Genomic DNA, 12,306 nt, shown 5'->3' with positions numbered 1-12,306 from the left:
TGCTTGTCCCACCCGGTGCGGGATGGTCTGGCCACCTGAGTTGGTGGCACAGACCTGCCAGGGAAGGCAGGCTGAGAAGAGGGTCCAAGGGGGGAACCACGTCGGCCCAGTCTTCCCCACGGGGAAGCCAGTCTCTACTTCCCAGCCTCACGGTGCCCATCCTGCCCTTGTCCCCGTTAGCTCCTGGCAGAGCAGTCTCCGGAGCGAGCTCCCTGCTGCTAAGACGAGGCCCGCCCCGGCCACTCCGAGGTAGCCTTCCCTCCCACTGCCCTTCCTTCAACACACCCAGGAGGGCTCAGACCTCAGAGGATCACAGAGTCGGATCCTCAGCCTCCTCTGGGGGCCCATGACCCTGAGCGTCCACGCACCCCGTCCGTGGGCTCTGGGGACTTCCACGTCATGTCCCTCCAGTTATACCCATTTAACGGCACGCCCTGAAAGGTAGGGCCGCCCCTTGCTTCCGCTCGTTCAATCCCTTGTAGGCCCTTGACCACAGTCTCCTCTCCCCTAACACCCTGAATCACCTCGCCCTCCCTCCACGGACATTATCTTATCCCCGATTAGTTTTATTCTCTCACTCTCTCTCTCTCTCTCTCTCACACACACACACACGCACACACCAATACACACACCAACCATGACCCTCGAACCTCCCAGCCTGCTTTCTGTGCCCGAAACACCCGGGCTCTCAGCAAGTGTGTCTGGTCTGGCAGAGGCGACCCTCACCTCACTCAGACCCAGATCTGACCCTGAGTCTCAGGCCACACAGCCCTGGGCCCCAGCTGAAGGAAGGAAGCCATCCCCGCCCATCAGCGAGGGCGACATGGAACACGGAGTCTGGACTAAATCTCCTGTGACCTGAAGGAGCAGTCGGGGAGCCTGAGCGGGGACACGGAAATAGCGCCTCCAGAAAAATCTGGGTCATGGTGGAGGTCAAACAGCATTGGAAGAGGACTACGCGGGCACATCGAGACCCGTCACGCACCCTTGCCATGGAAGGGGATGGCCACTTTGCAACCAAGGGACCGGAGACGACCACGCTGGAGGAGGGGGTGAGGTGATTTTGACAGGAGGGAAGGAAAGCTCCGGTGGCTAGCCCATCCGTTTCTGGCTGCTGGTGGGCCCTTTGCCCCTGGTTGGCCCAGAGCCCCCACAAGCTTCATTGCGCCCACCTCCAGCCCAGAGACGAACCCGTGCTTTTCTGCCCGGTTCCCTGACCTTCCTGTACGGGTTCCCTGTACCTGCTCAACAACCCCACTGGGCTGTGACTTCTGCCTCCAACCTGCCACTGAACCCAAGGAGGGAGAAGTGACAGGGTTGGAAACCCAGCCTCAAGGCCCAGGGCTAAAGAGGAGAGGCGAAGGTGCACCAGTTCCCGCGCCAGTGGTCCTCGGGCGTGGTGGCACCAGAGGGAGGGAAGGACTCCGCAGAGGGCGCTGGGCCCAGGAAGGGCCAAGAGGAGCTCAGCTGTGCTTTCTAATGCCTGTTGAAGCACAGGGGCGGGGAGGGCCGGCGAGGGAAAGCCACAAGCCACAGGAGTGATCAAGGACGCTCAGACAGCAGAGCAGGGGGGCTGGGAGGAGCAGGACAGCGATCCCAAGGAGGGAGGGGACGGGGGGCTGCTGCGGCTCTGGCAGGGGTCCTGAGTTCCTGCTGAAGGGGGAGGGGTCGGGGGCAGGGGATGAACGGGAAGCACCCCCCCAGACTCAAAAAGAGGGGGACATGAGGGAAGAACCTGAAGGGGACCTGCGGGGGAAAGGGAGCAAATGCTCAGGTGGCCAGACAGAGCCCACGCAGACCCCAGAGGGGGCACCCAGCACCCAGCACAGGCCCACCCACTCTCCCCACAAGGAGAAGGCCTACCACAGGACCCAGGAGGTCCTGTTCAGGCAAAGGCTGGGGCAGGGAGCAGCTCCCGGCCCCGCCCCTCCCCTCCCCTCTCCCACCCCTCCCCACTGCCCGGCCCAGCCCCCTCACCCCACAGAGAGGGCAGACCACAGACCTGAGAGGTACTTTAATTTGAAACTGCTGTGAATGGGGCTGGGGAGGAGGCAAAAGATCAGGGAGAGGAAGTCTTGGCCGAGGTCGAACAGGAGGGAACCGGCTTGGCCACAGCTCCCTGGCTCCAAAGGCACCAGATGCTCCTCGTGGGCGGAGATGCTGGGCTCAACCTGTCCAACAGAGCAGGCTCAGGGAGGAGCAGCAAGCCAGGGCCAGCCCCCGCCCTGCTGCCCGGGCCGCTGCCACGGTGCAAAGGGGAATGGAGTGTGTAACACTCACTTCAAAGGCTCTGGAACTTGTCAGTCAGGGACCGCATGGCCGCTGAAACAGAGACAGGCGTAAGCAGACCCTCCAGACGTGGGGAGAGAGGAGCCCGTCCCCCTGTCCCCGTGGGGAACCGCCTAGCCCTAAAACCTGAAACCCCCTCCAGCCCCTATCCCAGGAGTGCAGGCCTGACTCACTCAACCACCACGTCCATTCACTATGGACACATCCTCTAAAGGAACGCAATGTGCAGGTACTTCTCCAGCTTTGGGGCACATCCGACTCGGTCAGACTCGGACACACACACACACACACACACACACACACACACACACACGTCTTGCAAGCCATACCAAGGAACTGTTAAAGGGAAAATCAAGGCAGCATCTGCAAACGTCCTAAAGGAGGGAGACCTGTGCGACCTGTTCCCGCCGGCAGAGCGGCCACGCAGGAGAGGCACGGCTGAACCGCCTGTGCGCACACCTAGCTGCACACGCACTGTAGGCTCCCGGGTCAGGCCTGCCAGGGTCTCCTCCCCACAGGAACGGTGGTCCCTGGGAGGCCGCCTGCACCTGCAGCCCATCCCGGGTCCTGCCCTGGGGACCCCCACCCCACCCCGCAGCCTGTCTCTGCCCCAGCCCGGCCCTAGCCAGAGGTTCCTCATACCAAGCTGCTCTTTGAGATCGTCTATTTCTCTCTGTAGCACGAGACACTAGGCCGGCAGACAGCAGACACAGAGAGAGAAACCATTAGTATCCTCTGGCTTCCTCTCTCCTCCACCTCCCCCTCTCCCGCGGGTACTACATCCCCAGGCCCAGTGGCTAGACCCCCAGAGGCTCCTCAGTGGAAAGGCGGTACCTTCCCTCTGTGGCGAGCAGATCAGGGTGGGCGGGCGGGGGCACCCAGGTCAGTCTAGCCTGGACCCGGATCCCACCCTCTAGTTTGGGCCTGCCTTTCTAGGAGCCACAGGAAGCATTACCCGAGGACAGTCCTGTGCGCCAGCTGGCGGCTGCTGCTGCCTCTCCGGCCTTGGGGGCTGGTCAAGTGGCTCCTGGTCACCTGAGAGGGAAAGAACATCCAATCCAGCTTCCAAGGCCCCCAGGGAGGTGCAAAGGGCCTCAGCGGGGTCCAACGTGAGGCAGCACCACCCTCTGCTGGCAACCAGTGGCCCCTGCTCCGCCAGCGGCTCCAACCTTCTCTCTGGACCCATCCCCCCTGTCCCCCAGGGGCAGCCAGCCCATCCTTGAGGGTGGGCCCCAGGGACCGTGGCTCTGGCTCGGACTCTCCCAGAGCAGCATCGACAGCCAGCCCCTGGCAGGAGCAACGCGCCCAAACAGGACTCATCAGAAGAAAGGCTCCGTGCTGCTGAAAGGCTGGCTGTGTCCGGGGCTGCAGTTTGGGGCACTGCCACGCATCACCCCTGCTGCACAAACCCCACGTGGGGGAGGACGCGGCTTAGGGTCGATCCTGTCCACATCCCACATCCTGTGCGAGAAGCTGCCCGGGGAGGCGGGGCGCAGAACTGAGCCCCCAGCAGAGCCAGAGCCAGAGCCAGAGCCAGAGCCAGAGCCAGAGGTTCCCCTCCTCCTCCCCTCTCCCCCGCACTCCTCTGACACCCACAAGACTCACCGGAGGGTGCAGGCCCTCTGGGCAGGACGTCTCCCTGGCTCGGAGCCAAGGTTTCCGAGCTTCCTGGGACTTGGGGGGCTCTGGCCTGGAGGTCGCCAGTGCTGCATTCTCCACGATGCATGCACAAACAAGATGGCCCTGGCCTCTGTTTTGGAAGCTAAAAGAAAAATTTCTCACCCATCTGGCCTTGGGGTGTGTGTGGGTGTGTGTGTGTGTGTGTGTGTGTGTGTGTAGGTGTACCTACATGTGTATAAGAGCTGAGGTGAGGCAGGGAATGGGCAAGGGAACTCACAGCCCGATCTGGCTGGCACCTTCTCCCTCAATCAGCCCCAGGCCAGGAGGCAGGGCTGAGCCAGGGAGACGAGTAGGCCACTGACAAAGCCCAGGCAGCTTAAGCCTGAAGGGTCGTGGTCCAAAGTTTGAAGGGGTTCCTGGCTTCCAATAAGCTACCAGTCCTCCCTTCATCCAGACCCCTCTCTGGGGGAAGGAGGCAGGAAACTTGCCAAGGGTTCAGAACGGTGCCGGGCTCACACGCAGTGCTACTCCAGGTTAATACCTGCCCCCGTGAAAACGACCGACGAGCCCATCTGCCATCCCAGTGATCCCAATGACCCAGGGGCACCCACGGCAACCCCTGAAGTAGGGACAGAGGCAGCATGGGTAAAGAACTGGGCAGAGCCGGAGGGGCAGGGGGAGAGGAAGGGCACCCAGAGAGAAGGAGCATGGCCTACTCACCTGGCCCTTTGGGAATGCGTCTCTGCTTGAGTCAGTGCCTTCTCCTGCCGACGCCACCACCTCCGCCTCCCGAGTCCTCCTGGCCACCGATTTCTTCCCGGCCCCCATGTGCTTGGGCTGTTTGATTCCCCAAGGGCCCACGGAATGCTTCTTGGACTTGCCAAGCAGCGGGACACCAGAGATTGGGGGGAAGGTGGCCGGTTCCAGGGGAGCTGCCGAGACTCTCTGCCCCCAGGAAGGAAAGCTTTTCCCCGAGGCGACTCTTGGGGGGCCCCCTAGGGATTTCTTCTCCTGGGTCACCTTCCTCCTAGAGGTGGCCCGGGGCAAGCCGCCTGCAGCAGCAGCAGCAGTCGCAGCAACAGCAGTAGCTCCCCGGTAGGTGGGCCTGCTCTCCCCCTTCCCCCAGACCACACTCTGCATTTTCTTGGAGGAGGGCATGTCCAGCTCTCCGATGGCCTGCCTCTCCACAACCGAAGTGAATCCTCGGGGAGCCGAGGTCAGGAAAGGGCCCGGCACGTGCAGGAAATTCTCCCTGATGCGGAAATTCGAGTGTCTGGGTGTGTCCCCGGGATCCTCGGGGCTGCTGGGCTTGGCCTGGCCTCCTTCTTTGGAGTAAATGCTCACCCTCATCAGCTGTATCTCCCCGAACTCATCGGAGGACTCGGGGTCGGAAGGCAGCGGGGCGCCCAGGCCTTCGGCGGTGGCGGCGGTGGGCCGCTGGCGATCCGCCCTGGCATTCGCCCTGCTCTTAGCGCCTCTTCTCGGGTTCCCCCAGGCTCGGCTGCCCTCGGGCCCAGCCACGCGCAGCCCGGCGGCGGCGGAAGGCGGCTGCGACTCCACGCGGCCCAGAACCAGCGCGCCTCGCCCACTGGGCCCCCCGTCGAGGCCCGCCCAACCGCCCGACGCTTCGGCTGCGCAGCTCTCGGGGGACGGGTTTCTCCGCAGGCCCAGGGCGTCGCGGTCTGTCAGCTGCTGCACGATGTCCGCCGCGGACTCGTCAGCCAGGTGGGCCGCGTAGTCCGGGGCGTCCCCCTTGTCGTCGGCCGGGGAGCCGGGGCGGCCTTCGCGGCCCCACAGCACCGGCCCTCCCGCTTCCAGCACTTCCCGCTCGGACTCGAAGCCCTCGGCGTCTGCGAACCCGCCCTCGCCCTCGCCGCTCCGCGGCGGGCCCACATCCAGACCTACTCCCGGGGCTCGCGGGGCCCACGGGGCCGCGGGGCCGGAGGGGCGGACGCCGGCCTGCTCCCCGCCCTCGGGGCCGAAACCCGCTCCCCAGACAGACCCCTCATTCGGAGTGCTCATGCCGGTGACGCCGCGCAGCAGGGCTTTGAGGGAGACGGCCGCCCTGGTCCCGGCGCGACGGGTGAGAGGCGAGAGCGCCTGAGGGGCGGCGGGAGTCGCTCGGCGTCCGGACGACGCGGGCCCTCACCACAGGCTCCACGCCACGCGGCGTGGCGTTGAACCGCTCGAGATCGCCTCAAACAACATGCGGCTTGCGCGCGCCTCCGACGGGACTGCGGCGGCTTCCTCATTGGTCCGCCCCCCACCAACCAGTGCGCCCCTTGTTGGCCCGCCCCTCGAGGCCCTAACCAATGGGGTCGAGCGCCGTTGGTTCGCCCTGCAGCGGGTGGGAGCTGGGTGTCCGTGAGTCCTCCTGGCGTTGCTTGGGGCTGTTCTGGTCCCTCCTCCCTTGCCCAGAACCTGCTTTCCACTTAGAGTCACCGCTCTGAGCTTCCGTCTCTCCATCCGCCGAGCCGGGGGCGGTGGCACCTGTCTCCCGGGTCTTGGGGACGAAAGGTCGGGACCGAGGTGAGGCACGGAGCACACAGAGGATTCGCCGGCCTGTTTTCCACAGTGGCACTTAGGACCCGATGGGAAACTGGGCACGGGAAGCCCGCAGTCACGGGATCGGGGGGGGGGGGGGGGCGGGAGGCGGGCATACTTTCCCTGCGAAGGGCCCGAGAGCAAACGATGTCATATTTACGCACCTTTCAGTCTTGGTCGCAATCACTCGACCACGATGGACCATCAAGTTGGTCCGTGACTCTCTGCTCCGGGAACTGTATTGGCAGGCAGGTCTGGTGCACAGGCCGGGCTTTGCCCCCATCCTGCCGGCCCCTCCTCCTCTTCTCCGAGGCGGTTCAAAAAAAGAGGGAATCCCAGCCGCCAGTGCAGGCACCAAAAGTTGCTCACCATCACCATTGCCGGAGGTGTGAACTAAAACCTCGAATCGGTGTTCACAATCTGGACTTGGGACGATCAAAGAGCTGAACCATTCCAAGGGTGGCAGTGGTTGTGAGCAAAGCGGTGCTTTTGCCCACTGCTGCGGGTGGGGGTGGGGGCCCAGGGCAGCCTTTTGGGAGGTATTTGGCAGAATCGATGCAAAGCAACTTATACAATAGGTGCCACATGCCCGGCGCTCACGTAAGCACTGTAGTTAACTAGTCACGCACCCACAAGACAGGCGTAGGGTTGAGGTTCCCTCGGTTACCGCCCTCTTACAGGGGAGGAAACAGGCACTGAGAGGTTGAGCCACTCGCCCAAGGTCATCAGGATTGCTGGGATCCCTGGCAGGATCAAAAGCACGCAGTCTGGGGGCAGAGTGCTCGCTTTGAGCGGAAAACCTTAAAGCGGAGAACACCCACATTCCCTATCTACCATCCAGCAAATCTGCTGCCGGTGCTGCTTCTGGAGACTCGCTCATTCCCGCAGTGGGTAAGGAAGGACACGTGCGCTAGGACGTTGGTGATGAGAAAAACTGGGAACACTCCAAGTTCCCAACAGTGAGGAGAGGGATGCAAGCAACGGGAAGTGTGCATCCCGAGGATGGGAAAGGCGGCAGTCAGAAGGAACGCGAGAGGCCACGTTTACAGGTTTCAAAGCACCCTCGTGACTGAATAGAGCAATTTGGAGGTCAGTGGAGCTGGACACACATTGGCAAATAATGAAATGAATTGAAAACCACCAACCACTCCTATATTGAGACTAGGTAGAGGTGTAGGTACAAGAATGTCGAGAGGTCTGGAGCAAGGTACAGCTAAGTAGGCCTAACAGTGGTGGTGGCGGTGGGGGTGGGGCGCCAGTGGTCTCAGATTTTCCTGACACTACGGGTTCCCAGCTTCTCTGAGCTGAGCAGTCATGACATCCGGGGAGTGGTCCCTCTCTCCCTTGGCTTCTGTGAGGTCCCGGCCCATTAGAATTTCCCTTGCTTGCCACCCAACCCCTACTCCAAGGGCCCTCCCTTCCTTCCATGCTTCTCCTTCCTCTTTCCCATTCATGCTCTTCTGTCTGCCCCTTGCCTCTCTCCTTCCCGCATCCTACTCTGGCTGATCCCCAGGAGAGGCCTGGGGTGCCTGAACACTTCTCGTCTGTGTGAGCTCCGAGGCCCAGTGTCATGTCACTGGGTCTGCACCCGAGAAGCCTACCGTGCCGGAGAACATCACAGAGCAGGGGAGACTGGGCACACTCTAACTCTGCAATGAGCCTCCTCCTCCAGCGTGCCCCCGCCCCCCCGTCCCTGCCTGTGTGTGGAAAACGCCCTCTCCCACTTCTCCCACTGACTCTTAAAGTCATGGTGCTGTTTCAGACATGCTTAAATTGGTCACGGAGGATACAGTAGCATCTCTTCTCCCCACCGCCCTCCTAGGGAACATTGCCGTTGGAGCCAGTGGAAGCCTCCTTGTCCCTATCCCCCGCAGACAGAATCCTGGAGCCTTTTCACACCTTCCGCACTCTCGTCATCCCTGGGGCTCTCGTGTCTCCTCTTTGCTTGCACCCTATAGGTCTCCACCGGCGTCCGCAATCCCTGCTGACTCCCTCCCTTCAGCCTCGCCCTGCTCCGATAGCGGTTTCAACTTACCTGTTTGGTGTGGCAGGACCGGTGTCAGGGCATCCACTTGGCCACCCTGGCGTGATAGCTTCTTACCACACAGACCAGTGATCCATTGTGGGGGTTTTCACCCCAGCTGCCACGTGTATCGGTTGTCAATTTGACGACTGTAGAAGTCTTCCAAAACAGAGGCCAGGGCCATCTTGTTTGTGCATGCATCGTGGAGAATGCAGCACTGGCGACCTCCAGGCCAGAGCCCCCCAAGTCCCAGGAAGCTCGGAAACCTTGGCTCCGAGCCAGGGAGACGTCCTGCCCAGAGGGCCTGCACCCTCCGGTGAGTCTTGTGGGTGTCAGAGGAGTGCGGGGGAGAGGGGAGGAGGAGGGGAACCTCTGGCTCTGGCTCTGGCTCTGGCTCTGGCTCTGGCTCTGGCTCTGGCTCTGGCTCTGCTGGGGGCTCAGTTCTGCGCCCCGCCTCCCCGGGCAGCTTCTCGCACAGGATGTGGGATGTGGACAGGATCGACCCTAAGCCGCGTCCTCCCCCACGTGGGGTTTGTGCAGCAGGGGTGATGCGTGGCAGTGCCCCAAACTGCAGCCCCGGACACAGCCAGCCTTTCAGCAGCACGGAGCCTTTCTTCTGATGAGTCCTGTTTGGGCGCGTTGCTCCTGCCAGGGGCTGGCTGTCGATGCTGCTCTGGGAGAGTCCGAGCCAGAGCCACGGTCCCTGGGGCCCACCCTCAAGGATGGGCTGGCTGCCCCTGGGGGACAGGGGGGATGGGTCCAGAGAGAAGGTTGGAGCCGCTGGCGGAGCAGGGGCCACTGGTTGCCAGCAGAGGGTGGTGCTGCCTCACGTTGGACCCCGCTGAGGCCCTTTGCACCTCCCTGGGGGCCTTGGAAGCTGGATTGGATGTTCTTTCCCTCTCAGGTGACCAGGAGCCACTTGACCAGCCCCCAAGGCCGGAGAGGCAGCAGCAGCCGCCAGCTGGCGCACAGGACTGTCCTCGGGTAATGCTTCCTGTGGCTCCTAGAAAGGCAGGCCCAAACTAGAGGGTGGGATCCGGGTCCAGGCTAGACTGACCTGGGTGCCCCCGCCCGCCCACCCCGATCTGCTCGCCACAGAGGGAAGGTACCGCCTTTCCACTGAGGAGCCTCTGGGGGTCTAGCCACTGGGCCTGGGGATGTAGTACCCGCGGGAGAGGGGGAGGTGGAGGAGAGAGGAAGCCAGAGGATACTAATGGTTTCTCTCTCTGTGTCTGCTGTCTGCCGGCCTAGTGTCTCATGCTACAGAGAGAAATAGACGATCTCAAAGAGCAGCTTGGTATGAGGAACCTCTGGCTAGGGCCGGGCTGGGGCAGAGACAGGCTGCGGGGTGGGGTGGGGGTCCCCAGGGCAGGACCTGGGATGGGCTGCAGGTGCAGGCGGCCTCCCAGGGACCACCGTTCCTGTGGGGAGGAGACCCTGGCAGGCCTGACCCGGGAGCCTACAGTGCGTGTGCAGCTAGGTGTGCGCACAGGCGGTTCAGCCGTGCCTCTCCTGCGTGGCCGCTCTGCCGGCGGGAACAGGTCGCACAGGTCTCCCTCCTTTAGGACGTTTGCAGATGCTGCCTTGATTTTCCCTTTAACAGTTCCTTGGTATGGCTTGCAAGACGTGTGTGTGTGTGTGTGTGTGTGTGTGTGTGTGTGTGTCCGAGTCTGACCGAGTCGGATGTGCCCCAAAGCTGGAGAAGTACCTGCACATTGCGTTCCTTTAGAGGATGTGTCCATAGTGAATGGACGTGGTGGTTGAGTGAGTCAGGCCTGCACTCCTGGGATAGGGGCTGGAGGGGGTTTCAGGTTTTAGGGCTAGGCGGTTCCCCACGGGGACAGGGGGACGGGCTCCTCTCTCCCCACGTCTGGAGGGTCTGCTTACGCCTGTCTCTGTTTCAGCGGCCATGCGGTCCCTGACTGACAAGTTCCAGAGCCTTTGAAGTGAGTGTTACACACTCCATTCCCCTTTGCACCGTGGCAGCGGCCCGGGCAGCAGGGCGGGGGCTGGCCCTGGCTTGCTGCTCCTCCCTGAGCCTGCTCTGTTGGACAGGTTGAGCCCAGCATCTCCGCCCACGAGGAGCATCTGGTGCCTTTGGAGCCAGGGAGCTGTGGCCAAGCCGGTTCCCTCCTGTTCGACCTCGGCCAAGACTTCCTCTCCCTGATCTTTTGCCTCCTCCCCAGCCCCATTCACAGCAGTTTCAAATTAAAGTACCTCTCAGGTCTGTGGTCTGCCCTCTCTGTGGGGTGAGGGGGCTGGGCCGGGCAGTGGGGAGGGGTGGGAGAGGGGAGGGGAGGGGCGGGGCAGGGAGCTGCTCCCTGCCCCAGCCTTTGCCTGAACAGGACCTCCTGGGTCCTGTGGTAGGCCTTCTCCTTGTGGGGAGAGTGGGTGGGCCTGTGCTGGGTGCTGGGTGCCCCCTCTGGGGTCTGCGTGGGCTCTGTCTGGCCACCTGAGCATTTGCTCCCTTTCCCCCGCAGGTCCCCTTCAGGTTCTTCCCTCATGTCCCCCTCTTTTTGAGTCTGGGGGGGTGCTTCCCGTTCATCCCCTGCCCCCGACCCCTCCCCCTTCAGCAGGAACTCAGGACCCCTGCCAGAGCCGCAGCAGCCCCCCGTCCCTTCCCTCCTTGGGATCGCTGTCCTGCTCCTCCCAGCCCCCCTGCTCTGCTGTCTGAGCGTCCTTGATCACTCCTGTGGCTTTCCCTCGCCGGCCCTCCCTGCCCCTGTGCTTCAACAGGCATTAGAAAGCACAGCTGAGCTCCTCTTGGCCCTTCCTGGGCCCAGCGCCCTCTGCGGAGTCCTTCCCTCCCTCTGGTGCCACCGCGCCCGAGGACCACTGGCGCGGGAACTGGTGCACCTTCGCCTCTCCTCTTTAGCCCTGGGCCTTGAGGCTGGGTTTCCAACCCTGTCACTTCTCCCTCCTTGGGTTCAGTGGCAGGTTGGAGGCAGAAGTCACAGCCCAGTGGGGTTGTTGAGCAGGTACAGGGAACCCGTACAGGAAGGTCAGGGAACCGGGCAGAAAAGCACAGGTTCGTCTCTGGGCTGGAGGTGGGCGCAATGAAGCTTGTGGGGGCTCTGGGCCAACCAGGGGCAAAGGGCCCGCCAGCAGCCAGAAACGGATGGGCTAGCCACCGGAGCTTTCCTTCCCTCCTGTCAAAATCACCTCACCAGCTCCTCCAGCGTGGTCGTCTCCGGTGCCTTGGTTGCAAAGTGGCCATCCCCTTCCATGGCAAGGGTGCGTGACAGGTCTCGATGTGCTCGCGTAGTCCTCTTCCAATGCTGTTTGACCTCCACCATGACCCAGATTTTTCTGGAGGCGCTATTTCCGTGTCCCCGCTCAGGCTCCCCGACTGCTCCTTCAGGTCACAGGAGATTTAGTCCAGACTCCGTGTTCCATGTCGCCCTCGCTGATGGGCGGGGATGGCTTCCTTCCTTCAGCCGGGGCCCAGGGCTGTGTGGCCTGAGACTCAGGGTCAGATCTGGGTCTGAGTGAGGTGAGGGTCGCCTCTGCCAGACCAGACACACTTGCTGAGAGCCCGGGTGTTTCGGACACAGAAAGCAGGCTGGGAGGTTCGAGGGTCATGGTTGGTGTGTGTATTGGTGTGTGCGTGTGTGTGTGTGTGAGAGAGAGAGAGAGAGAGAGAGAGAGAGAGAGAATAAAACTAATCGGGGATAAGATAATGTCCGTGGAGGGAGGGCGAGGTGATTCAGGGTGTTAAGGGAGAGGAGACTGTGGTCAAGGGCCTACAAGGGATTGAACGAGCGGAAGCAAGGGGCGGCCCTACCTTTCAGGGCGTGCCGTTAAATGGGTATAACTGGAGGGACATGACG

General features: G+C 62.5%; 1 protein-coding gene across 1 annotated transcript; it reads right to left on the bottom strand.

Annotated features, from left to right (window-relative positions):
* Window positions 1–2,156: 2,156 nt before the first annotated feature.
* LOC116583304 (uncharacterized protein CXorf49 homolog) lies at window positions 2,157–6,090 on the bottom strand. The gene is made up of 6 exons (XM_032331369.1): window positions 4,630–6,090; window positions 3,895–4,051; window positions 3,245–3,324; window positions 2,932–2,977; window positions 2,281–2,322; window positions 2,157–2,171 (listed from the first exon to the last, which is right to left on the bottom strand). The coding sequence occupies exons 1-5, from the start codon at window positions 5,929–5,931 to the stop codon at window positions 2,282–2,284; spliced, it is 1,626 nt and encodes a 541-aa protein (XP_032187260.1). The 5' UTR covers window positions 5,932–6,090; the 3' UTR covers window positions 2,157–2,171; window position 2,281.
* Between the last annotated feature and the right edge of the window lie 6,216 nt (window positions 6,091–12,306).

The sequence above is a fragment of the Mustela erminea genome, chromosome X (assembly GCF_009829155.1).
Source record: "Mustela erminea isolate mMusErm1 chromosome X, mMusErm1.Pri, whole genome shotgun sequence".
NCBI classification, from domain to species: domain Eukaryota; kingdom Metazoa; phylum Chordata; class Mammalia; order Carnivora; family Mustelidae; genus Mustela; species Mustela erminea.
This window is presented reverse-complemented; position numbering and strand designations above follow the sequence as displayed.